We start from the raw sequence: 26,063 nt of genomic DNA on the forward strand, positions 1-26,063 counted from the left end.
ATTCATATCATTAGAATTTTACTTTCAATGGAGCATTCTAGCGACAAGCGAAAAAATGAGATACGGCCTTTTGATATAGCATAAATTTTCTGAAATTACGATTTAGTACGAAAACTTTTATGATTAAAGTTAAAATGAATCTATAGTTACAAACATAATTTGTTTATTTTTTTTTTGTATTATGAATTGTTGGGCAAAAAATCATAGGTAATAATCAGACACCAAACCTCCAGCCTCCATGAGTCGGTTCTTCCATATTGTTCCGACAACGCAAAGCCGAAATTCTTTACTCAAAATGAAAGTTTCACCATTTTAAGAGTTTCAAATCAGACAAGAAAACACCGTTTTTGTATGGCATTTCAATATTCATATTTTCTCCCAGGATTAAACCACAACTTAAAAATATTTTTAGAATCTTTGGTAAAGGTGACAAAAATCACCGAAACTTCGGAAGTTTTGATTCATCCAAAATCATGTATGGTTTGTGAGTTCGATATTTCCATATTTTTTAAATTCAGTTACATATGCATATTGATGAAGAAAAAATTTCACGTATGTCTTTCACTTGTTCGATTTTGTTTTCAATTTTTTCATTCAATTGAAAATTGAAAAAACAGGTTCAAAGCTCAAAATTTGAAGCAAATAGGTATGGGAGAGTGGGGAATCATGGGCCACTTTTTTTCGTTGTTCCTTAATTTCTTTATCATTAAAGATAAAATGAAAATAAAAAATGGTATGGTTTTCAACATTTTCAAGGTATCATAAGGTATTTTTTTTTAATTTTTATTAAGTTATTTTCCTAAAATTCTGACTGTTTAAAAAAAAGCAATATTTTTTGGATTTTAAAAAATGTTGGGGAATCGTGGGCCACCCAATCCAAATTGACAAAATAACATGAAAAGTTTATGAGTTGACCCAAAACTGTGATTTCCTAGTTCATTTCGTTATTTTAAAGCAATTTCAGATGATGAAATAAAAAAGAGGGCTGCGTATGATCGAAAAGATTTCAAAACCTGGCTCGCGAACATTTTGGCAAAATTCTTTATACAGGATGGGCAAAATATTTTTCATAACTCTTCATTTGGCATAAGAAAACTTAACAGATAGGGAAAACTTATTTTAAGTTCTGAATGTGAATAAAAACATAAAAATTGAGGTGGTTTAAGATGTGAGGCCCACGATTCCCTATAAGCTATGATTTGCAAATTGGTTGCGTTTGTGTGACTTATTGATGTTTCATCAAAAATTCCTTTTCCACGTGAAAGATCATGAAAAAACTAAGATTATAAGCGTATGAGCATATTTTTGCTATGCATTTTAGGTTCCCCATCGATGAAATTAGCGGGTGTTTTTTTAATTATGTAAGTAAATTTTTTCAACTTTTTTTAGCTTGATAAATAAAAGAAACATATGATGCGTATTTAAGTCAACAACATATAGAAATATATGCTCACGCAAAGTGACGACGATGACAGTTGGTTTGAGATTTTTAAAGATATTGAAAGTGACCCACGTTTCCTCATGGCCCACGATACCCCACTCTCCCCTACTCAATTCATGACCACTTGCTAATGACAAACGATTTTTTTTTTCTAGAGCTATCGTTCAAAAAAATGTATTCAATTTTTTTGCATTATACAAAGCATTGTTAAAAGAACATTTAATAATTTTTTCGTAGAAAAATATTGAAAAATGAGCCGGTGACGGAGCACTTTCGAGGATGCCTTTTAGAAAACAGGATTTGCGGTGGACACTGTATCTCAGCACAGAATCATCTGAAGTCAAAAAATCAAAGCAAAATATTGTTAATAGATGTTTTTCTGGACCCCAACGTTTTTATTTAACTTAAAATTTTTTTTATGAAATTTTTGTGGCTGTTTGAAGCAGTATCAAAGTCGGCTGACATTGCCTGTCTGACACTGATAATTTGCAGCTCTGATTCTAATTATTATTGCGGTGAGTATAATGTTGGTAAGTATCGTAATTTCTTAATTCCTTAACAGCCTTTAATGTATCAATGTTCCATATATACTTTCCCAAATGACATTAATTCATATTTAGGTATTTCCATATTCAAAATATTACATGAAGCGTTTGGTAGGGATCTCCACGCTTCATTCCTCCCCTGTATCCTGTATCTTTCGCGATTTTCATCACATGGTTGGCCTGGCCGTAGTAATATCTGAAATGCATAGGAATATGTAACAGATAATACGCTGAAAAGAAAAATGAAAGACGCAAGTTTTCCATTTTCCAGGATGCCTACATGTTTTGGCCATGTTTATGTAAGAAGAAGAAGAAGAAGAAGAACTTAAAAAAAAATTTATGAAATTTTTGTGGCTGTTTGAAGTAAAAACTACGATTTTTCCTCTGTAAAATCTCCCCAAAGTAAAAAAAAAAGAAAAACGTTGGGGTCTGGTATTTTATATGTAGAAAATATGTTCCAAATTTGAAAAGAATCGGATAAGTAGTTTTCAAATGACGATGTCCACGGACTTTAAAAATGTGCTTTCGACAAAAACGCGTTTGAAGTTTCTGCTCTTGCTTTCTTGCAGTATTAGATAGGAGGAGATAAATGCCTATAATTTCTACAGTTTTGCTTCAATTGACTTAAAAATTTGACACAACATTCTTGAAATGTTTTACAATAAGAAAATAAAAAAAAATCGATTTTTTTGAAAGTGTAAGATCCTACCCCTCCCCCCCTTAACTTTTATCGGAGCACCTAATCAGGCCCGTAGACCTCTGGACTATTTGAACTGTAGATGAAGGAAAAAGGATGTACGAATATCACATGTTTTGGACCCGGATTCAATGCTAAGTACACTTTTCCTGTTTTCCTTGCATTTTAGGATAATGTTATATGGTATTTAACAATTCTGGATTATAGTTATAAACGATTGTTGTGTACGTATAAATAAAAAGAAATCATTACAATCAGGCAGAAATCATTCCTTATATAAAATAAAACATATCTTTAAAAAATGAGAGTTTACTTTTGCTTTGAAAAAAAAAGCATTATGAAGCTCATTTTATACTTAAAAGATTGACATATTGGAATAAATATTTTTAGTATAATTTTTTCATGTGGGAAACATTTTGAAGTGAAAATTAAAGATCTTCAAATCACATTTTGTAAAAAATTTCAAACAAAGTGCTATAACCCGAAAAATTAAATTTTTAAAATTTGTTGAGATAACAGCATGGTTGTTTTGTTCAATTTGGCACATTTTTCTAGCACATTGGATATTTGAGAGACATTCCAGTTTCGAGAAATAGCGAAGGAATCCTCATTTCACAGGTATGCTCATTTTACATAAAAAATTTAATATTTTCACATGTACCTATATGATTGTAAAGCTTCAATTTATACAAGGATTGAAAAAAAAAAATCAAGAATTGTTTCTTCAAACCTTCTTGAAACCCTAAAAGTCATATTAAACGATTTTCTTGGAAATTCATTCAAATAAAGCAACAAATGCTTCACAAGATGGACTTAAAGATTCGAACTAGACAGCTAATACCCCGTTTCTCGACATGTATGGTTACGTTTCTCGATTTGAAATTTTCATTTACCTCCACCGAAATCAATCTTCCCGCATTGTACCCTCGTCCGAGCAAACACACAGAGAGATCAAACTGTTCCTGTCAGTTCCGATGATAAATGTTCATCAAGAATAACATTCCAATAACGCGTAATGCTCTTGAAACCGTCCAATTTCAGCTCCAGCAGCCGGGGTTTAATGCTCTTGCTCGGGAGCTGAATGGAATAACAGGAACGTACGAGAAAAAAAACTAGAGGGCAATCAAATCGAGATGGGGAAACCGATTTTCCTTTCCCGTTCACTCGGAACAACGACGACGATGACTACGATTTGGACTTGTGAGGAGAAGCTCACATGCCCAAGGAAAGCGATTCCTTCCCAATCCATCCACTGCCAAAGTGAACCAGGCGCCAAAGAACATTCATTGATTATTTATAGAGCAAAATACATCAATCTTGTCTCCACCGCCGGGTGTTCACGTGTGTTGCTGGGAAAATGTGTGTATGAGCAGGATATGTTGGGATGCTGCAGAGGATCTTTTCTTCAAGAGAGAATCTTTTCCCATCTAGCCATTGAGGCAAAAGCAACCAACAGCAGCCAGTCAGCAAGATATTTACGCTTTCATGTCAGAACAGAAGAGCGGGATTTTCAACTGGATTTAGAGGAAAAATCCCCCCAAGGGGAAAGTGCCAGAGAGTGGGGATTGAAAGATGTGCTGCTGCTGCTGGTAATGCAATGTTTGGTGTGCCGGTGAATTACATTCAGTTTTCATGGGAGCTTTCTTTCCTGCTACCTGGAACGAAATATTCAATTTGCGTCAAATGAGAACAACCAGTTATCAAAGCATAGTGAAATTTATGGAAACATATTTGATCGGCTATGTTTCGTTTGTTTTGGGTTGAGATTATGATATATTCACCTAAAAGTGAATCTTTCACGTTAATTTGAAATTTGAAGATAAAATCGTTGCAATATACTTGCCTCGTCAAAAAACAATTTGTTGCTCCTTCCAGTTACACCCATAGAAGAGGTTGCAAAGATCCAATGCCTATTAAACAAATCTTTGTGCCGAAAGTTCGCTGAAAAGTGTACTGTACCTAAGATGACATGATTGGAAAAGCACTACTGGCATAAAGACTCGAACTCCCAAGCAAAATGATGTATAAAAACTAAATTCAAGCAAAACAAGAAAAACATTTTATGGGGTTTACATCCTAATGGATAATTCATCCCAAAAAATATTGAGAATCGAACTCACTGCAACATCTTGTCTCAACTTAACAGTCCGGAATCTTACCCAGTACACCATCTGAGTCGGTTAGCAAACGGAAGTTTATTGTCATAGTCTTTTTGCCACCCTCGATTACGGAGGACAATGTAAGTTATTAGAATGCTTGTGAATGCCAGTCTGAAATAGAATCTTATACCGATGATTCCGCCTCCAAGGAAAATCGGGGTTCGATTCCCGGCAAGAAAATTTGTGGGTTTCGAACCCCATAAGTTGCCGACTTTTTAGATGTGTTCCATTGTATAAACAACTATAGTTGATAAATATTTCAGAGGGAATGCATTTGGAGTGAATCTGAAGAGATTATTGCAAGCGGAGTGGATTGCCATTGTACCATTGTAGGTCTCTGAAGGTTGTATGCCTTCTCTCGACAAACCATCGGCCGTGGAAGCCTGAGAGCCAAATCGATGGCTAAGCCACATAGACATTGGCTGGACCTTGCTACCGATGGGAGGAATCTTTACATAAATACATACAAACGCCAGAGGACAGAGTCAACTTGAAGCACTTGCAAGGCTGAATGTGGACCTGGCGAACGTAGGTAATACTAGGACTTACCATAGAAAGGGACGTGAATCCATTATAGATATCACATTTGATAGTTGCAGATGGACAAGTAATTGGAGGATGATCGAGGACTTCACTCATAGTGACCACTTTGCAATCCGCTATCGTGTGGGTAAGAGTACACAGTAGACCGCTGCACTATGGGTCAGTTCCATACAATGAGGCGGCAAAAAGTACGATTAGGTGTTTTAGACTATTTTGTTATTTTTGAAAGTTTTGTTTAAAAATTACTATTTTAACTAACTTGAAATAAAATCTTACAAAAATTTTGTATAAATTACTTTTAAAGTACGATGCTTGGTGTTATTTCTCACCCTACTTTTTATTTCTTTTGAAAACCGGGTTTTGGACTAATTGATCATTAAATGATAAATAACATCAAGACATTTCATGAAACTCAAAAGAAAAAAAAGGGAAATGATTGATCATTCATGAGAAACATTTTTTTGACAAACAAACATCAACTTTGTTGAATTTATACTCATTTATGAGTAGAAATTACTCATTTTCATAATATTTTCAGCTTTATTTGACTATAACTCAAAAAACGGTGATTTAAGGTGCCTGGAATCTCTTTCATTGTATTTTTAGGACTTTAAACTAGATCTTGATAGTGAAAAGATTATGGGAAAATGCGGGGATTTTTTTTGGCAAGGCTTTAAAGTTTTTGACTTTTGAAAAAATAATTATTTACTCACTTTTATCATAGATCAATTTAGTGTGTAAAAATTTTGAATGGTTTAAATGATAGCTTTTAATATAAGCTTTCATATGGTGTACTTTAAATTTGAGAAAAAAATGTTTTCCTAAGAAATATATTTGATTTAAAATTTTTTCTTCATCATATAAATTTTTCAATTTTTCAAAGTCTGATGTCTGTGGTGCGTTCAGTTTTCAAGATAATGAGTTGAAAAACTGGGAATATCTTAGTTAAATATAAAGTTATTAACTAGTAAAAATAAAAAAAGCGATCCGATAAAGTTCAGTTTTTGACTTTTTGCCGCCTCAAACCCCATAGTGCGCTGCAAGCTTTGTATGGAAATTTCAAATTCTTAAATTTTTACACCTCCCATAACTTTTTTTGGTTGGTTTTGCTGCCAGAAATAGCAATAAAAATTTTGGAAGCGACTCATTCAGTCCTGAATTAGCGCAACGAGTTTTAATTTTGTATGGAAATTTGTATGGGAAAACAAAATTTTTCATTCAAAAATCGCCAGCGATGTTCTGAAAGTTCCAAAAAATATAACTTTGGATGAAAAATGTTCCTTGATTCTTGCAGTATATTTCATGTGAACAAAGCACCAACCTTAATTGTACCCCAGAAAAGATATTTAATGTTACATAAATATTTTGTTTTCAAAATTCATTAATTAAATTATATCGGTTTTGACTGCTTGTTTGAAAGCTGTGTAATAGTAGAATGGAAATAAAAAATCTCAAAAAACTGCTTTGCATTGCCAGAGAATTTATTGATTTATAAAGCTTTTGCAAAAACATTTCATGCAATTATTAACAGCTCTAGCAACCAAAGTCTGCCATTTTTGAATACTTTTCAATGGATTCAGATTTTTTATTTTGAAATGGTTATAACTTTTTTCATAAAATTCTTGGCTGCGTGTCATGTGAGCAAAAAATGAAGCTTAAGAATAGTCAAAACCAAAAATTAAAGACCGACTTCATTTCAAGCTTATTTGAATTTTCTGGATGATTTAATGTGCAAAAATTTCTTCTTCCATACAAATTTTCATACAAAATTGAAACGCGTTGCGCTAACTCAGGAATCAACCAAATCATCTCAAATTTAACACTGATGCGTGGTGACCCAAAAGGCATCGAAAAAATATATGGTAAAAAGTCATTTTTTGCAGCGGTCAAGTGCACAGTCAGTCAGAGAAGAGGTAATGACAGGCAATGTTCCGAAAATCAATCAAAACAAACACTCAGGATGCGTTTCTTGTTGGAAACATTCTGATTGTATAATGGGATATCGCCTTTCGCAACTGCTTCGCCTGACTGGTATGCAATCTCGATCAGCGCTACACTCAGCAATGCAAACCGAGTCGCATCATTCAGAATCATCGGTTTTGCAAACATCGCCTATCGGAGATGAGTGAGATACAAACTGATTCATTCTGAATATCGCTCACTCAGTATCTGCCTTACTATTTGTAATTCAATTTTTTTTTTCGCAGAACGAGGAAAATCAAACAGTTATGCGGGTCACCATAGATTCTCAGTAATTTTAACGTAACGGACAACATTTTAATAAGAAAACTTGTTAAAATTTAAAACACGGCGAAAGTGAACATTTTTCCCTCACAAACACAACTGCAATTTGATTTTGTTCATACCGATGTTAAAAAACGTTATAAAAAAAAAAAAATTAATTTGCTATGCTTAAAATCAAACAACATTCGCTACTGATCGGATTCATGTATCACTCACTCACTGCCTGAACCATTCACTCCTGATCGAAGACCAACATGATTCGCCGTATGCATCGCGCATTGGTGAGATTCCAATTTGATGATAGTGCTGCACTGTTTTGACAGCAAGCATCATGCGAGGTGATCTGTATTTGAGCGATGAATTGAACGATCGATGATCAGATAGGTCCAGTAGCAATCAATAACAAAACCCGACCGCTGTACGTTCAGTTGCGAAGTGCAATCAGAATCATTCATTGAAAATGAGTGATTTTCGGAACACTGATGACAGGTGAACGACACTGGAGGACAAAACAATTTGATCGGAATGTCGTTGTCAAGGTGTTGTAGTGGGAGCAAAACCTGTCTAACTTGTTGCCGAAAAACCTCACACGTGCCTGTGACGCAGCAATGACGAGGAGAGCTAATCGTAAAAACCCACATCCACCAGTTTATTGGTGAACTGAGGAAATCGCAAATTTGCGTGCAAGCTGCCTTCGCGCTAGGCGAAACATGCAGAGAGCACGAACTCAAACGAAGAGAGACGAGTTTAGGCCGCGTTTCAAAAATGCGAAAAGGAAACTCTGCAAGACAATTTAAGAGAGTAAAAAGGCGTGTTTAAGAAAACTTTGTCTTGATGCCAATGACCGACCATGGGGTGATTACTAGAGGATAGTCATGACAAAACAACAAAAGCAGTAGCACACCACCTGAAATGTGCCCCAACAAACTGAGGGAAATAACGAGAGAGCTGTTCCCTCAACATAATATCAATATCTGACCGCAAGTTCCGTACGACTGGGATACGAGCGAGGAGGAGTTAATATCGTTGGACTGCGCGACATCGCAAAATCCCTTCAGCTGGAAAAGGCTCCGGGTCTAGATGGTATCCCGAACATTGCAGTGGCCACGATTATGGAATTTCCCGAAATATTCCGATTGTCACTGCAAATTTGTATTGAGGAGAGGTTGTTTCCAGCCAGATGTTTGGAAACGGCAGAAGCTGGTTCTGCTGTCCAAACCAGGAAAGCCATTGGGGAACCCATCGGCATACAGGCATACGGTTAGAAAGGTTCTGGAAAAGGTGATCTTGAATCGTATCCAGCGGTACACCGAGAGCGAAGGCGGATTGTCCAACAATCAATGCGGCTTTCGAGAAGGACGATGCACAGTCGACGCCATTCGAACTGTCATCAAAACGGCTGATAAAGCCAGACTCAAAAAGAGAAGAGGGGATCGTTTTTGTGCGGTGGTAACACTGGACGTGCGCAACGCTTTCAATAGTGTCAGCTAGGCTGCGATTGCTTCTTCGATTTTAAAAATGAGGATACCGAAATATCTCTGCAAATTTGTGAAAAGCTATTTCCAGAACCGCAGGCTACAATACATGACGAGCGAAGGATTTCAGGAAATGGATGTTACAGCTGGAGTACCTCAAGGGTCGATACTGGGCCCGGTCCTGTGGGATATTACGTTCAATGAGGTGCTGACATTGAGCCTGCGATAGGGAGTAAAGTTGGTTGGTTTCACGGACGACATCGAGCTACTAGCGACGGATTACTAAAAAAAATCGTCCATTTAAGAGTTTCATAGGCTGTAGACACGGTAGAGAGCTGGATGCACTCAAAGAGTTTGTAGTTGGGTCACCACTAAACCGAGATGGTCTTGATATCAAACTTGATTTCACCGCAAACAGGCAGGATTACAGTTGGATCATGCACTATCGAATCAAAGCGTGAGCTTGAATATTTTAAATTAAAAACTACGTTGAGTATGAGTGCAAGAAGGCGGCAACAGCAACGGCCGCACTCACGAGGATAATGGCGAACAACTCGGGGATCCAAAGTAGTCAGCGGAGGATAATTTCGAGTGTAGTTTCGTCAATCCTTCGGTATGCAGGGGTGGCCTGGAAATCTGGTCTTTACATCCAGTGTAACCAGCAGAAGTTGAACAATGTACAAAGGCGAATTTGCGGGTTATCAGTGCATACCGCACCGTTTTGTCGGAGGCTGCATGCGTTGTAGCGGGAGACATACCCATCGCTGTTTTGTTGGTGGAGGCAAAGATACCGTCACTTCAAGATAAAGAAGTGGGCTTTGCCGCGAACATTAATTCTTCTATACGGACTTTCGATGTTCGCAACGCCACCTTAAGAGTTGGGGCAACAAGATTCATGCATCTAGCCATGGTAACCAATGTGTGTCTTGGAAAAACAAATCTGCTTTAAAAGTATATCTGTTGGAAGTGAACAATTCAGAGCCATCTACAATGCTTTAAATGGTAAAAATATATTTTGGTTGACCTTTTGGACGAATTATTAACCATATATTGCCATTCGGAATAAAATGATTTTAATTTGAATTAAACCGAAACTCTGCTTTTCTAATTTTACTCTGTTCGAGAAGAAAATCATCTATTGAATGCTTAATTGGAAATCTTTTTGTTCATAAAAACAAGTATGTTGAAATTGATACCAACAGTGCGAATACGAACAACGGTTGCTTTGATAATTTTGTATGTTATTTGACGTTGAAGTTGTTGAATACTCAAACCATTTACCCCCATGGAGGGTGTACAAGCTATTTTAGTCGCCTGTTATGATACCCCTTCTCAGAAGGGAGCAGCACTGAGCGTATAGAAAGAATTTTCGATAAGTTACATGGGTCTGGTGGAGGACTCCTATTGCTACGAAAATAGAGGCACGCAAAATGTGAGAACACGAGCCAGAGATAGCTCCAAGGCAAACTGGCAGCAGCTGTGGGGCAGCTTAGAAAGAGGAAGCTGGACCCATCGTTTGATCCCAAACATCAAAGAGTGGATGGAGAGAAAGCATGGCGAAGTGGATTTCTACATGACGCAATTCCTGACTGGCCATGGATGCTTCATGAAGTATCACCACAGGTTCGGACATGCGGCCTCGCCGGTCTGTCTAACATGCGGTGACGTGGACGAGACACCCGAACACGAGGTATGCTATTGTACAAGATTTGAAGAGAAACGTGCCAACATATTTGCTGCCTGCGGACCAAACATGACAGCGGACAACATGTTGCAGAAGATGTGTGATGAGATCAACACATGGCAGGCAGTCAGCGATGGGCTTGCACGGATAATGACTGCTGCAATTTACGATAGACGTAGGATAACGTAACCTAACTTTACTAAGCTTAATGAGTTCGCAGCTATCAAATGAACCACGCCAAACCATCAGCGTAGCCGATCGGACCACCACGTGAAGATTATCTCGGGCGATCAGTTTTTTTTTTTGTTTCGATTATAGTCGTTTTACCATCTTTATGGCATTCGCGACTTTATCAACATTACAGTTGGCGGATCGTTATTGAAAAACTTATCCGGTACAACTTTTTTTTTTTTTTAAGATGGAAATTTGACTTCAAACCATAACAGCCGGGTGTTTGCTGCCGTGAGTGGGTTCGTCCCACTAAAACCGGTACCGGTACAACTGTGTTCGATGTTTGCTCTTGGGCTCGAACTCGTGGACATTGGCGGGCGGTCAGGATGATATTTAATGTAAATATGAACTTCTAAGTGAGTGTTGCATGAGTAGCGCGTAGGCGTGAATAAGACCCCCTTCCGAAGTTTTGTTTGTAAAGCTTAGTTCTTTTAGAAATGGGACACTTTCTTTTGCTAATAGCTCGTTTACTAGTAATCGGACATTCAAAATTTTTACAGTATTTTGCTGCCTGTGAAAAGCACTATCCGACCTATTTTTTTCAAAATTTCATATTAACACGTTTTCGAGATACTAATGGTGCCAGAAAAAATGAAAAAAAATAATTTGCACAGTTTCCTTCAAAATCCATCATTATCGAATTGATAGCTGACAAAACCGTTGATTATTCAAAGAATTACTGTGTGTGAGTGGTGGAAAAGTATGCAAACACTGTCAAAAATGTCCACAAAGTTCAAATCAAGCATTGGAGGGAAGCACATGATCGGCAATCACGGTTAAGGGTCATCTGGGAAGTATCATACCAGCATTTTTAATTTGGAATAAGCGAAAAACGGTGGATCGCTGAAATGACCAAAAATTTTTTCTCCGATAAGCTGAAAGTTTTGCCTAGTTATGAGTCATTCAAACATAACCTCAAACAACAAATTTTTGCTAGTTCCAGAGTTCGTAAACTGTATAGCCGGTACCGAGGCTTGCGACAGATGATTTCTGATGAACGACAAAACTTATGAAAATCCTCATTTCAAACAAATCGCAGCATTATCCTATACTTTGTCTGCACGTGTCCAGGTCCCCAGCATGTCAAAGTATGTATTTGCAGGTTATTTTGTAAAAAACATGATGATTTGTCAAAATTCTGCTTCTGTGGAAGAAAAACAACAATTTTCAAATCGAAAACTTTGGCTTTTGCAGTTTTTAAAAGCCAAAAAAGAGTAATCTTGTATGTACCCTTCGCAACCTACGATCTATGCTAACCGATTATACTTTTAGTTCAATCTCATGATGGTTTTCCTTCGTTATTGTCAGATTTTGCCAGTAAAACTTCTACTAAAAACGCTTAAAAGTGGCTAAAAAATAATCAAATTTAGTTAATATCGAAACAACTGTATCCACTAAATAGCCCTCAGTTTCTTCTAAAAAAGAAGTATTGGACCGAAAAGTAGCAGAAACTGAAGGAGAAGGATGTAGTCACCTAAAATACAGATTAGAGGAAGTTTAAGTTTTAAAAACTGATCAATATCATGACTGAAAAAAGTGTGCGCAGGCCGAAGGGAGGTACAAAGAACAAAGTTGATTTTTTTCTTACAAAAAACGATAAATATTTTTTTTAAATTTTTTTCATGAATTATCATAAGATTACCTTCATTTCCTTCATAGAAAGTATTTCAATCAAACGAACGGTTTTTGAGATACACGCATTCGTAACTGTCCCATTTCTAAAAGAACTAAGCTTTATATAACGAATTAACCTATTGGTTTCATGGAGACACGGCACTCGACGTGCATTGGGACCGATTCGTAAAATTCCTTCCTCGAATTTACCTCCTGGAAACTAAAAATAAAGTGCTTAATTTTCGTAGTTAATATCATAAAATGGTCACTCCAAAAAAACCTATTCATTTGGCTTACTAGCAACATCCAGCAATCGCTAATCAAGATGATCAAAAATATGATACCATATTTTAGTTCAGTTTTCGGTGGATCCAGTTTCAAAAATTGGAGCTGAAGCTCGTTTTCACAAAATTCATAAGGTTGATTGTACCATGGGGTACAACCCCGCAGTTGAATAGGCCATTCATGGAAACTTGATTCTTACAATATATGCTACAATAGCGATTGTAAGATCAATATTTCGCCCAACGCTATACTTACTTGCAAGCACAAATTGCTCTGAGAGGAGGAAAACGACATAAGGTGTGACAAGAAAATTGATGGCTTTCGGTGCCTCAAAAAATAAATTAAATGCGTGAATTATGTTTCGGCAAGAAAGTGTTGCGAAATCAGGTGTAACCCATTTTATTGTCCCTGCAGGGCATAAAAGTAAGCGTGACTTACGTGCTGCTGCTTTTTAGTTGGATGAGTGGCCCTCCTGGTGCGTGTAAGTGGAGCCAACCTATTCCTCCTCCTCTCGCTGAACTTCTTGAGTTGATCCTTGCGCTCGGATTGCTCGCCTACAGGCATCGGGTTTCGATCGACCGATGCTATTGAGAACGCGCATAGGATGCGCTCCTTGATGGTCGCGTCCGGCGTCCCGGAGCGATCGCAGTTCCGCTGATCCACTTTGGCTCCACCCGATATCGATCCCGCACTCCTTTTCCACGATTTCTGTCCATTGGAGAATTTTGACTCCTTTCCGCTGTGGCTGGCTAACCACATTACGCCTGAACACGACAAGAATCGCACACTTCTTGTTTCTGCTGTCATCCGGCAAGGAAACCACACCTCGCTCCGTGATCGCAAGGTGACTTCCGCGTGCAGTGGCAGTCGCGTACCACCTTTCCCTCGTTGCAAGCTTGTTTTGTCGTTCACCCAACTCCGACAAACGGTGTCGGACTTAGTGCACATCGCGATGACTTCTGGCCGACAATTGGTCATCAGAACCAAAAGGATTCTTGAGTCAGGCGAATTCTGGAATCTTTTGCCGGGATTGTCGCCTTTTGTTGTTTCTGCTCCACCACACAATATTGTGCTTCTCCAACTAGCACCCGAAAATCGCCTCCAGTAGTGGCAAGCGTGCCTGTTCAAACGGACTTTTCGGTGAGTCCGGAAAAACGTCAGCAAAAGGTTCTCGGAAGTCTCCAGAATGAAGTGAGGCTTCCAGGAAATGTCGCCGCAGCCACGATGCAGCTCGAGGATGAGCCTTCCACAAAAGGGGTCCTGTCGGAATTGAACATTCCAATAAGGCGACAATAATTAAAACGGAGAAGGTTTACTCACTGAGACCCCTTTGGTGTTGGTTGATGGTCTTGGCGACTTGTTTCGTGGCCTTCAGCGTCGATCCGGATAATGGTGGCCGAGGAACAACTTCGCACGTGCACGCTTGACTGCCAGCGGTACCGGTCCCGGAACTTCTTTCTGGCCCTGTAGTGGAACGATGTCTGCCGCACTTTCCAAATTTTGACAAAATCGCGTGCCGTGAGTTTGCGAATCGTCCACCACTTGCCACTCGCTTTTCACTTCTGACTTTTTTGGCGGCAAAGTGTTGGTGGTGTTAGTGCCGACTGACAGCTACACTGCTGCCAACTTTGCAGAAAGATAATGATTTTTCATATAATCATATCGCATATTTTGAGTTTCTTTTCGTTCAGTGTTTTTGACTGCACGCTTATTATTGCTTATAAGGGACTGGGTTAATACTTATAACTTATGATTTTGCTCAGATACCATACCAGAAAGCTCGAACAATTACTGAATGTAACACAACATTGCTGCTTGGGCAGAAATTTTCATGGATCATGGTAAGGATCCATGAAAATTTCAAAAACGTCACAAAGGGTTCGATGGAGAGTTCGACTACACTCCAAGGCAAGCTTGGAGGCAAATCACCCACTAGAAAGGTGTCTTAAGCTCAATAAACAAACGAATACATAAACAAAACTCAAAGCCATCGAGTCATGGCAAATATACAAATATAATATAACTCTAAGCCAACATATTATGGCAGATTGTGTCGAAAAGTATCAGAAAACCTGACAAAATTGTCCATCGAATCCTAATTTAAATCCAGCAATATTACTTTCACTTTAGCAGCTTAACAATAATCCTAGATCTAATAGCCATTGAAAAGAATAATGGCCCAGATCTTACAAATAGGAATAAACATAACGAAGTTTAGGTGGTACTGGTTAAAACGAAGCAACAGAAGTCTAGGGAAAAGAGGGATTTAGACCTCTTAGTCACGAAGAGTCCAAGATAGAGGTTTTACCGCGCCTCCAGATCGCGTTCCTTTAGAATTTTCTTGGTGACCCCCTTAACGACTGTGCATGATCCGGTTTGTATGTCAACCGATGTGTCGCAGATAACATTTTGTTCTGCGCTTTGAACCGGAAGGTTCGTCGTAATCGGCAGTGGTCGCAATCGGTAATGTCAAGATCGGTGATGTCAAAATCGATGTGGTCTCAATCGGGATTTTCATAATTGGTTGTGTCAAAATTAGTAGCGTCAGAATCGGTGATGAAAAATCGGTATACAGGTGTTTGCTGCTAGATCTCAGCAGTCCCCGCTTTTGTCGTGAACAGATGAATTTAGTCGAAATAGGTGGTAATGTCAAAATCGGGTGAGTCACAATCTTGTCTGACCAAATCGGGATGACGACTGCTAATGTGAAGAATTTCAGAAGTGGCCTCACGCAGTAAAAAAGTGGTGTTAACGTCTGGCGTGTTTTGTACGATGATGTTGTTCACTACCTTAGATAGTTGACATAGCTCGTTTCTAGTTTGTTATTATTCTAGGTACGATTATAGTTCTTTGTAACGGATCTCAATGTAAAAACCAGTAAAGTGTGAAATATTATCAAGATACTTCACCAAATTCGATACGGTATATTGAACTAGAGCGATATTTAAATATTAAACACTAAAACATAATCACAAAATAATAATGATTGTGAATACTTCAATAACATTAACGAACGTAAACAGAATAAAATAGGTTCGTTTTGTTGGGCGCCATTTGTGACAAGAAAATTGATGGCTTTCGGTGCCTCAAAAAATAAATTAAATGCGTGAATTATGTTTCGGCAAGAAAGTGTTGCGAAATCAGGTGTAACCCATTTTATTGTCCCTGCAGGGCATAAAAGTAAGCGTGACTTACGTGCTGCTGCTTTTTAGTTGGATGAGTGGCCCTCCTGGTGCGTGTAAGTGGAGCCAACCTATTCCTCCTCCTCTCGCTGAACTTCTTGAGTTGATCCTTGCGCTCGGATTGCTCGCCTACAGGCATCGGGTTTCGATCGACCGATGCTATTGAGAACGCGCATAGGATGCGCTCCTTGATGGTCGCGTCCGGCGTCCCGGAGCGATCGCAGTTCCGCTGATCCACTTTGGCTCCACCCGATATCGATCCCGCACTCCTTTTCCACGATTTCTGTCCATTGGAGAATTTTGACTCCTTTCCGCTGTGGCTGGCTAACCACATTACGCCTGAACACGACAAGAATCGCACACTTCTTGTTTCTGCTGTCATCCGGCAAGGAAACCACACCTCGCTCCGTGATCGCAAGGTGACTTCCGCGTGCAGTGGCAGTCGCGTACCACCTTTCCCTCGTTGCAAGCTTGTTTTGTCGTTCACCCAACTCCGACAAACGGTGTCGGACTTAGTGCACATCGCGATGACTTCTGGCCGACAATTGGTCATCAGAACCAAAAGGATTCTTGAGTCAGGCGAATTCTGGAATCTTTTGCCGGGATTGTCGCCTTTTGTTGTTTCTGCTCCACCACACAATATTGTGCTTCTCCAACTAGCACCCGAAAATCGCCTCCAGTAGTGGCAAGCGTGCCTGTTCAAACGGACTTTTCGGTGAGTCCGGAAAAACGTCAGCAAAAGGTTCTCGGAAGTCTCCAGAATGAAGTGAGGCTTCCAGGAAATGTCGCCGCAGCCACGATGCAGCTCGAGGATGAGCCTTCCACAAAAGGGGTCCTGTCGGAATTGAACATTCCAATAAGGCGACAATAATTAAAACGGAGAAGGTTTACTCACTGAGACCCCTTTGGTGTTGGTTGATGGTCTTGGCGACTTGTTTCGTGGCCTTCAGCGTCGATCCGGATAATGGTGGCCGAGGAACAACTTCGCACGTGCACGCTTGACTGCCAGCGGTACCGGTCCCGGAACTTCTTTCTGGCCCTGTAGTGGAACGATGTCTGCCGCACTTTCCAAATTTTGACAAAATCGCGTGCCGTGAGTTTGCGAATCGTCCACCACTTGCCACTCGCTTTTCACTTCTGACTTTTTTGGCGGCAAAGTGTTGGTGGTGTTAGTGCCGACTGACAGCTACACTGCTGCCAACTTTGCAGAAAGATAATGATTTTTCATATAATCATATCGCATATTTTGAGTTTCTTTTCGTTCAGTGTTTATGACTGCACGCTTATTATTGCTTATAAGGGACTGGGTTAATACTTATAACTTATGATTTTGCTCAGATACCATACCAGAAAGCTCGAACAATTACTGAATGTAACAAAGGAACGCGTACGATGTACACCATCTAAGCTCATCTCACGTCGTTTGTGCTCAGGAGAGAATCTGTCGAATATTCTTTCCTGAGAAAGAACAGTAAGAAAGAAGTTGAGATAGTGAAACAATCCATTTGACCACTTATTCGTCTCAAGCTTTAAGCTCTCAAGCTCGTTTTTTCGTTCATTTTTCTCTACCCCTCTACTCCCCTTAAGATGCATGGCTTTCGTTCGTATTGAAAAACCTGTAAAAATCGTACTATTTGGTTTCTTATAGTCTTGCAAAGACAATTACAAGACGGGAACCAATCCGAACTGTCATTTGCTATAGCCAATTGAGCATTCCTGATAAGAAATGCAACATACTTTTATACTTTTTTAATCAGGTCACGGTGCGTCGGCCGATTTTTGATCTAAATTCTGTTAATTGCTTTCCTTTTTTTTATCAATGATCCTAGGCTAAGCATTTTATCTGAGTCTGAACTTAAAACCATGGACTGCATTTTAATTTGTTGTAAAACACTTCTTAATACTAAATTTAATTTAGTTTCTGGACAGATTTCAATTGATTTATTCAACATATGCGTTGCAAAGTGCCTCCATCTTGTACATTCTATTGTACAAATGTACAACTGTATACTGTACAATTATTGCGTCCTTCGTTGGGAGATATCTGTAAAAACAAGTACGGCGACTAACACCTTCTCCTTTCCAAATCCTTCAAAAACAATGCGTCGATTAATATCTTGCAATTTTCAAGCGAATCCAGTCCGACCATCATGCATAGGGCTCAATTTTCCCGAATGTCCTGTTACCGACAAAGGTTTCTCAGCGCATATTTGAGGAACTTTTTTTGGACTCTCTCCAGTCTATTAACGTGAACGTTGTTGTACGGTTGTCGAACAATGCTGCCGTACTCGATAAAAGTCCGCGCTTACCCATCCAAGTTCATTTACCGACGTCTTTCTAGTAATAAACAAGCTATCTTCGAGGCAATACTTGATTACCGTCAACTGGGGTAACATGCAACAATTTTCAACTTCAATGGCTTCTAAAATCTTTATGCTTTCAGATAATCATACCACTTGTACATTAAAAGTTTTAAGGTTGATGGGACACCAAACTGACCTAGTCAGAAAAATTATTGGTTTTACCAGTTATTTTTAAATTTTCAAAAACTTGCGGTTTTCACCCTTCTAAGAAAAAGGGGTGAGTTGCATCAAACTCTGTAATTAATGAAAAATCAAATGAAAACGTTTAAAAATTAAAAGTTTTTGATACATTTGTGGTGTCATAACGCATAGAGCACCAATTGCAGTAATTTTTGGTTTTGTTCGAATTAAATTTTACATTTTTTGTATCAAACTTGTTTTTAAGAAAAAAGTGTTAATCTGCTGCATACATTTAGGGGTAAAAAATACTACAAAATATTCAATTATCTTAAATCATGTAAATAAATCTTAAGATGGTTGAAATTTTAATGTTAACAAATGCATAATGCAAAACTATCATATCCCAGCATATAGAAACACGATTTATGAGATTTAGTTCTGATTTGCATTTTGTTGCATGGGGCACAATGCAACAAAATGCAAATCAGAACTAAATCTCATAAATCGTGTTTCTATATGCTGGGATATGATAGTTTTGCATTATGCATTTGTTAACATTAAAATTTCAACCATCTTAAGATTTATTTACATGATTTAAGATAATTGAATTAAGTCAGCTAACTTAATTATAAAAATATTAATTTAAAAAAATTTTAAATTAATATTTAAAAAATATTTTTAAAGCAACAGTGCTGGTAAAGGATAATGAAAGCAATATAAAGTTTGTAGGTGATATCATTAAGCCAATCCGTCATACGAGGTAAAGTTTTTTACGGCATCGAAAAATGTAAAAATTTGTACATCTATTGCTCGATTTTTTAAATTTCTTATGAGAATCAAAAACATTAAAAAACTCTTTCACGATGTTAAAAACTATGTCATCATCAATTTGTTATCATTTAATGATAACTTTATTACTGTATATTGAATTAAAAATTGAATGAGTGTTGTGATATACAAATGTTGCATTTAACCCTGCTTTCGCATGATGCCCCGTTTGACGGTTTATTCAATGTGTTCCGAGAAATAACGCTTCTTTTCGATGCGTTAATTTTCAATCCATCGTTTTTGCCACATTCTGAAAATCGGTACAATGCGTTTTGCAGAATCAAACAATCCTTCTGGCGAGGAACAATTTTTCGGGTGAGAAATATTTTCAATTCAACTGCGTATATCAGCATGAACACATCGTAGTTCAGAACTTCGGGAAACTAGTTCATAACAGTGGAGATCAGAAGGGGTCCCAAGTGACTCCCTTGTGGTACACCACTGTTAACCGAGAATGCACCAGAATTAACATTTCCCAGCCTTCGAACTGAATTCTTTCAATTATGTACGAATGTATCCATTTAATGCAGATACCAGCAATTCCATTCTTGCAAAGAAGAGTGTTGATTTTGATAACATCAAATGCTTTTGATATGTCCGTGTATATTGTATCGACTTGTAGTCCTCGCATCATCCACTGTATAGTTCGAGATACAAATTCGCTGAGATCGTTAGCTCAGAAAGCTTTTTTGAACGTCCAACATTTTCCGTTTCCTCCTTTTGGTCGTAAACAAAGCTCCCAAAAGGCTTTGGTGCGGCAGAAAGCCTTACCACTCCTTAATAATTTTAAACAAAAAGCTCAGAAGAATTTTTATGTGTCGGTACGTTTTTTACAAATTTGTATATTTGTTATTTTGACAATTTTTTAATATGATCAATTTTGTCACTTAAGTCAATATCTTCAGTTTCATAATTGATGTCAGTTATTTGTCAATTTGTCAAATTTTTGCATATAGAGGAGATAAGGGCTTAACGAGCACCCGGGGCCTAATGAGCACTCCTCCTTTAAACGAAAGTACAAGTTTTCTTAAATAAATTTTCATTAGGAACAGTTTTGTAGTACCTATGATATTTATTTTTCAGCAAAAAATAAAACTCCTTATGATCTTTACAGAAATATTTTGAAAAAAAAAAACAACATGGTTCTCAAGTGAATTTTTGAGCAACGGAAAATATGCTCTTATGATCGTTCAATCATCTTTATCTTTCAGATACGCACTGCAGCACATTGTTCCTCAATTTTCCCAACATTTGTTTTTTTTTTATTTTTCAATATAATCAATTTTAAAGCGCGTTTTTTAAATAATAGATCATAAATGGTGAGTGAAAAAAAATCACTTTGACCAGGAATCGAACTCGAGTCCACTGATTACAACTCCGACACCTAACCAATAGGTCGAATCGTCAATATGAAATTAATCAAGCTTGTAGCTCTAATACATAGTTGACTTCATCGAGTTGAATTCGCTGCTAAATTCTACGGTAGAAAATGCTCATCGTGCCCCGTTTAATGGTGCTTATACTGCCCTAGTGAGGGTTTTCATTAAGCCCCTACAGTGACTGATTTTCAGCTTTTAACAAAAAAATTTCGAAATGTTATTTTAAACATTTTTATCAACATTTGCAAGTTTTTGCCCGTTAGGAAATAAACTTTTTAAGTTTCTAAACACGGAACAATGGAGTAACTGACAAATTTTTACTATTTTATATATTTGAATCAGCATCTTTCCCTTCCTCTTACTAACCCAAAGTTAGGAAAATAATCCCGGCACATAAAAACGTTATAAGTAAAATGCCTTAATAAAACCTTTTGTAAATTTTAAAAAAAAAACTAGCATCTTTCTTACGTTGGCCATAATGCCCTTATCTCCCCTTTGACAATTTGATAATTGTTGTCATTTTTGTTTATTTTGGCAATATTGCCAACTTTGTCAATTTTGTCTTTGAAGCTTATTTTATCAATTTTATCAATTTGACCAACTTAGTAAGTTTGTTAAATTTTTCTTAATATTGCAAGTTTTGTTAATTTTGTCATTTTCAGCAATTTATCGATTTTGTCGTTTCTGCTATTTTTGGGATTTTTGTAAATTTTGTAGGTATCGGTATTAATGTCAATTATTGTTAATTTTGCCAATTATGTAATTTTTGTTAATTTGTTGATAACTTTTGGATTTTTTTTCAAATCAGTAAATTTTGTCAATTCGATCACCTTGTATTTTTCTTAATTGTGCTAATTTTGTGAAAAACCGTAAATTTTTCAATTTTTAAGTTTTGTGGGAAAGACAATTTTGTAAGTTTTCTCATTTTTGCCATTTTTTTTTAATTTTCATCAAATTTGACCATTTTGTCAAATAATCATTTTAGCAAATTCTGTCAAACTTTAATTTTTGGCACGAAATTGGTCAAATCTACAAAAATGGCAACATTCACATAATTTTCAAAAGTTACAAATATTGCAGCTGGTTTTGCAATGGAGTAAGAGAGATGCAAACATAATTTCACTCAATTATCATTTCTATATTCTCGCTTCCTTCACTTCAGAGGTTCACAGAGAAAACGTTGAACTATTTGAAACACATGGTTGGGCATCTATACAAAAACTGCATTCTCTAATTTTTTTTATTTTGATTATTTTGAGGTGCGCATAGGATGTATATTTAAGTTATACTCAATAATTTTTATTTATAGAAACAGGGGCACACAGGATATTCCAGGATCCAGCCATTCAAACATAATCAATAAGTTGCAAATTATGTTATTTATATGAAAATTATTATTACTTTAAATACTTTTATCATTAAAACAGTCTTATCATTGTATTTTAATCCATTTTTAATTTATTGCGTTTGCAATTCTTTAATTATGATTTAATGAATTTGATATCTATAATTCGTTTATTGTGTTATGACAAATATATCCAAAAAGCCTGCAAGAAAGGCTGAAACTCGCTGTCAGGTGTATTAAATCAATTTTTTTGTACTGGTATACTCACTTACAAAAAAAGGCATTCTTAAGCTTGCTTCAAAAGATTTTACTATTAAGTGAATCAGTTTTTTCAAGGAAAAATCCTTGTAGAGCTAGGTTATTGTCTGAGCTCCAAAAAAAAGTAAATTTTTAACACGTTATTGGTTGATCTAAGAGATTTTTCGAAAATTTTTATAATTGTTTCTTTTGCTTATTTGAACTCAAAAATTGATGTAGAATTAATAAGGAATTATCAGATACTTGACCATATTCATGCACTTGGTTGTAAATCATGTTCACAATTACCACTTAAAACTATTTCGTTTAAAATATTCTAACGTTTGCTCGTTGTTAACTATTAAACTGAACTTAATTCAAATCTTCTTTTTTTTGTTTGATGTTATTGACTCGATAACAGCTCCAATCGTTAATCAAAACATAAGAAATGTTCCACTCCACTCCTCCGAGATGGTCTCGGTGGGCGAAAAAAGAAGAAGGAAACAGCAGTTTAAATCACATCAATTGGCAGCAATCACATGTCGGGAACATCGATAGACTGGATCAAATTCCTCCCATGAATGATTGATTCGTTCTTTCCACACATCCACTTTCTTTCTTTTCCGCATGGCGTGATGATTCACTTCAAACGTAATCCTCCCGCCCACAAAGGGAGGGCAGCTGTCGGGTCCGGGATTGGCACAGGAAATCTAAAAGAATCGGATCCTGGATTGAAGAAATGGGGAAAAAAACACATGCTGATAACATCAGAGTTCTCTCTGAAGCATCAATCGATTTGTGTGCTTCGAGAAAATATGCTCCAAATGGTAGTGATTTCATTTTGTTATTTCAAAAATCCACAAATATTCTTGGGATGGATCAGATGGTATTATTTTTAAATAGAAAGTATCTTAAATAGCTACAAAACCTATTCCAAACTTTCTATTAAACCCACACTTTAATTTTCCATGAGATTCTATACGAATTTCACCCTTTAGAAGGTGAAATTTTAGATGTTGCGAATAAATTTCAAAATTGGGACGTTTTTTTCAACGTTTTTTTAGAAACATGAAACGTTCCGCATCGTTCACTCTTATAAGTTAAAAAAAAACAAATGTTCCAATAACTTCTACAACATATTCGGTCATAAAACTGCACAATTTAAGGCGAAGTGAAGCATTGGAATGTTATTTCATCTTTCATTGTTAGAATCACCCTATTCAACTTCCACCTTCGAGAGTACCCAATGGGAAAAGCTCATTTTTCCCTTCTTTCAGTCCGCTGAAAAGGATCAATTTATGGAAAGACACAATCAACCGTATCCTGCCAATCGATCCGCCAACGAGGACGGTCGAACGAATGAATGAAGGTCTGACCATCATCCCCGGCGGATGTTTTTTTTCCTTCTTCCTACACTTGCGCTTGCTTTCCAAAGAATCACACCGCACCGTTTATAGTCCCTCATAGCCTGGAAGAGGAAAGGCTCTCGGCCACAATACCTTCTCCAAACTGTGACTCATCAGACCATGGATGTTGGTGAAAATAATCCTTCAGAACCGGACCTGGAACCGATTGTTCCCGGGAAACGGACGAATGAACGAACGGCGTCCCAGGACATAATGGAACTAAAAACACCACTGGGGATCCGAATGAAATTACGGCAGAATCCAGTGAAGGTGAATTTATTGACACAGACACAAAACGTTGAATCCCGTTCCCGGCCTGATTATCGACAATGTGGAAAGTTTATTGAAGCGAGTGATTTTGCCTCGAAGCGGCTTCCGGGTGGCTTTATTCTATTGCAGCGATATCTCTTTCTTTCTCGGTGCTCCTGTTAATCTTTTTAATGTTTCTCGGTTAAATTGATTAGGTTCATTACTTTAAAGGAAAGAATGGTTCGATTGGAGTTGGACGTAATAGTACTGAACTGGTTCAACTTCGAGTCGTAAATAGGAAAGCAATTCAATAAAAAACAAAATTATCTCAGGATCACATTCACATTTTTGCATATTTAATCAAAATTATCCAAGACCATTAATTTATTTTCATGCTTCAGCTCAGGTTATAAGAAAAATATTTAAAATTATTCATGCGTTTTCAAGTTAATTTGATTTACCAGCTTTCAGAACAGCATTATGTGGCGATTAAGCTTTACCATTATCAAACATTTGAGTGTTTTCTTTAACACTCATGCGTCCCAGAAATTTTTCCCATTACAGTCCCCAGGAGTGTAAATTTGCAACTTCTGACTGAAACCAATTTATTTGTTTTGTTTCTCAACCGATTTCACAAGATTTATAGTTCTATAAACCTTGTTATGTAACTTATATATGTTTCTCAGGCTTTACTCACATACAGCACTGCAGTTTTCCGTTCAAAGTCTAAAAAACATCCGGAAAAACATACTTCGGAATAAAATAGTGTTGTTCAGCTACGGAATGCTCAAAAAAAAAGCTGAAAGTTAGAAACAATACGTTGCACAAAAGAATACATAATATTTTGATTTATTTTAAGATCATGACCACAAAAAATATAAAAAAGTGGTGTTAAAACCGTACTCTTCAATCAATGAATCTTAAAAATTGTTCAGGTCACACGAGATAAATTTTGAAAAAATAAATAAATGGAAAGTTGTTTAAATTTTGCACGTTTTAAAATTTTAAGATTGTTAAAATACGAAACACAGTTTTTTGACAAATTTTCAAAAGTAGCTAGTTTTTCAAACTTTTTGTCAATTTGATATTTCTTAGGTTTTCTAAGAGTTAAATTAGACTTCGCCCTGGAGTGTAATTATGTTCACGCAAGATTTCCGCTAAAAATTTATTTTCATCTGAAAGGAAATTTCATGCCGATTCTGGTATTATAATTAAATAAGCTCTAAGATATTTTATTGTCGGGGTTTTAGCAGAATTTCGAAGACTTTTATGTTTTGGTACATAACGAGGTTCTCACAACTATAAATTTTGGAAAAATCGATTTAAGCGAGGGATGTCAAATTGACACTCGAGGTCTGATTATGAAGTTTTTTTTTCTAAGAATTTCAGGTTGCGTTCATTAGAAAAGAAATTTATACAGCTTATACAGATAAAAAAAAAGTTATTCAAATATCCTAACGACTGTGGTTTCCTCGGCGATTTCATTTTCTTTGAAAACATTTTTTCATCCTGCCAAATTTCTTGATAAATGAAACTTAACATGCCGAAACGTTGTATTTAGTAATTAGACTTAGTTTTGTAATTTTTTAAGACTGACATAACCGAGAATTTTTTTCAGTATAAAAATTAAAAGTTTTGAAAAACCAAAAATGTGGCAACACTGGAAAAGAAGCCCTAGAGCAGCGATGTCACATATACAGATTTTTCTGCAGTCATACAGATTTTTTGAAATTTTCAAACCAAAAATCTGTATACACAGATTACAGATAGTTGAAAATTTATTTAAATTTTGTACAGATTTTCAGCAAATCAAAAATTTTCGAAGATTTTTGATAACAACCTACTTTGATGATTCAACGATCATTAATTATCATGCTCGCAAATGAATAAAATCTTTCAGGTTAGGGTTCGGGGCCGTAATACGACACAACAAGCAAGGGTTTAAAACAGTTTTGAGATCTTTATTTTAGATTCTACCAAGTGAGGACATTGCTTTATCCAAAATGTTTCTTTCAATAGCTGTTATTAGTGATAAA

At 36.8% G+C, this 26,063-nt stretch overlaps 3 protein-coding genes across 3 annotated transcripts in view; all 3 read right to left on the minus strand.

Annotated features, from left to right (window-relative positions):
* Positions 1 to 26,063, minus strand: part of LOC129753194 (hemicentin-2-like) — a 369,013-nt gene that overhangs the window by 255,375 nt on the left and 87,575 nt on the right. The gene's annotated exons all lie outside the window — the stretch shown is intronic.
* On the minus strand, positions 13,276 to 14,372 carry LOC129754682 (uncharacterized). Its single transcript, XM_055750881.1, has 2 exons — positions 14,239 to 14,372; positions 13,276 to 14,178 (listed from the first exon to the last, which is right to left on the minus strand). The coding sequence occupies exon 2, from the start codon at positions 13,894 to 13,896 to the stop codon at positions 13,318 to 13,320; it is 579 nt and encodes a 192-aa protein (XP_055606856.1). The 5' UTR covers positions 13,897 to 14,178; positions 14,239 to 14,372; the 3' UTR covers positions 13,276 to 13,317.
* On the minus strand, positions 16,001 to 17,129 carry LOC129754681 (uncharacterized). The gene is made up of 2 exons (XM_055750880.1): positions 16,996 to 17,129; positions 16,001 to 16,935 (listed from the first exon to the last, which is right to left on the minus strand). The coding sequence occupies exon 2, from the start codon at positions 16,651 to 16,653 to the stop codon at positions 16,075 to 16,077; it is 579 nt and encodes a 192-aa protein (XP_055606855.1). The 5' UTR covers positions 16,654 to 16,935; positions 16,996 to 17,129; the 3' UTR covers positions 16,001 to 16,074.

This window comes from Uranotaenia lowii, chromosome 3, assembly GCF_029784155.1.
Source record: "Uranotaenia lowii strain MFRU-FL chromosome 3, ASM2978415v1, whole genome shotgun sequence".
Classification (NCBI taxonomy): domain Eukaryota; kingdom Metazoa; phylum Arthropoda; class Insecta; order Diptera; family Culicidae; genus Uranotaenia; species Uranotaenia lowii.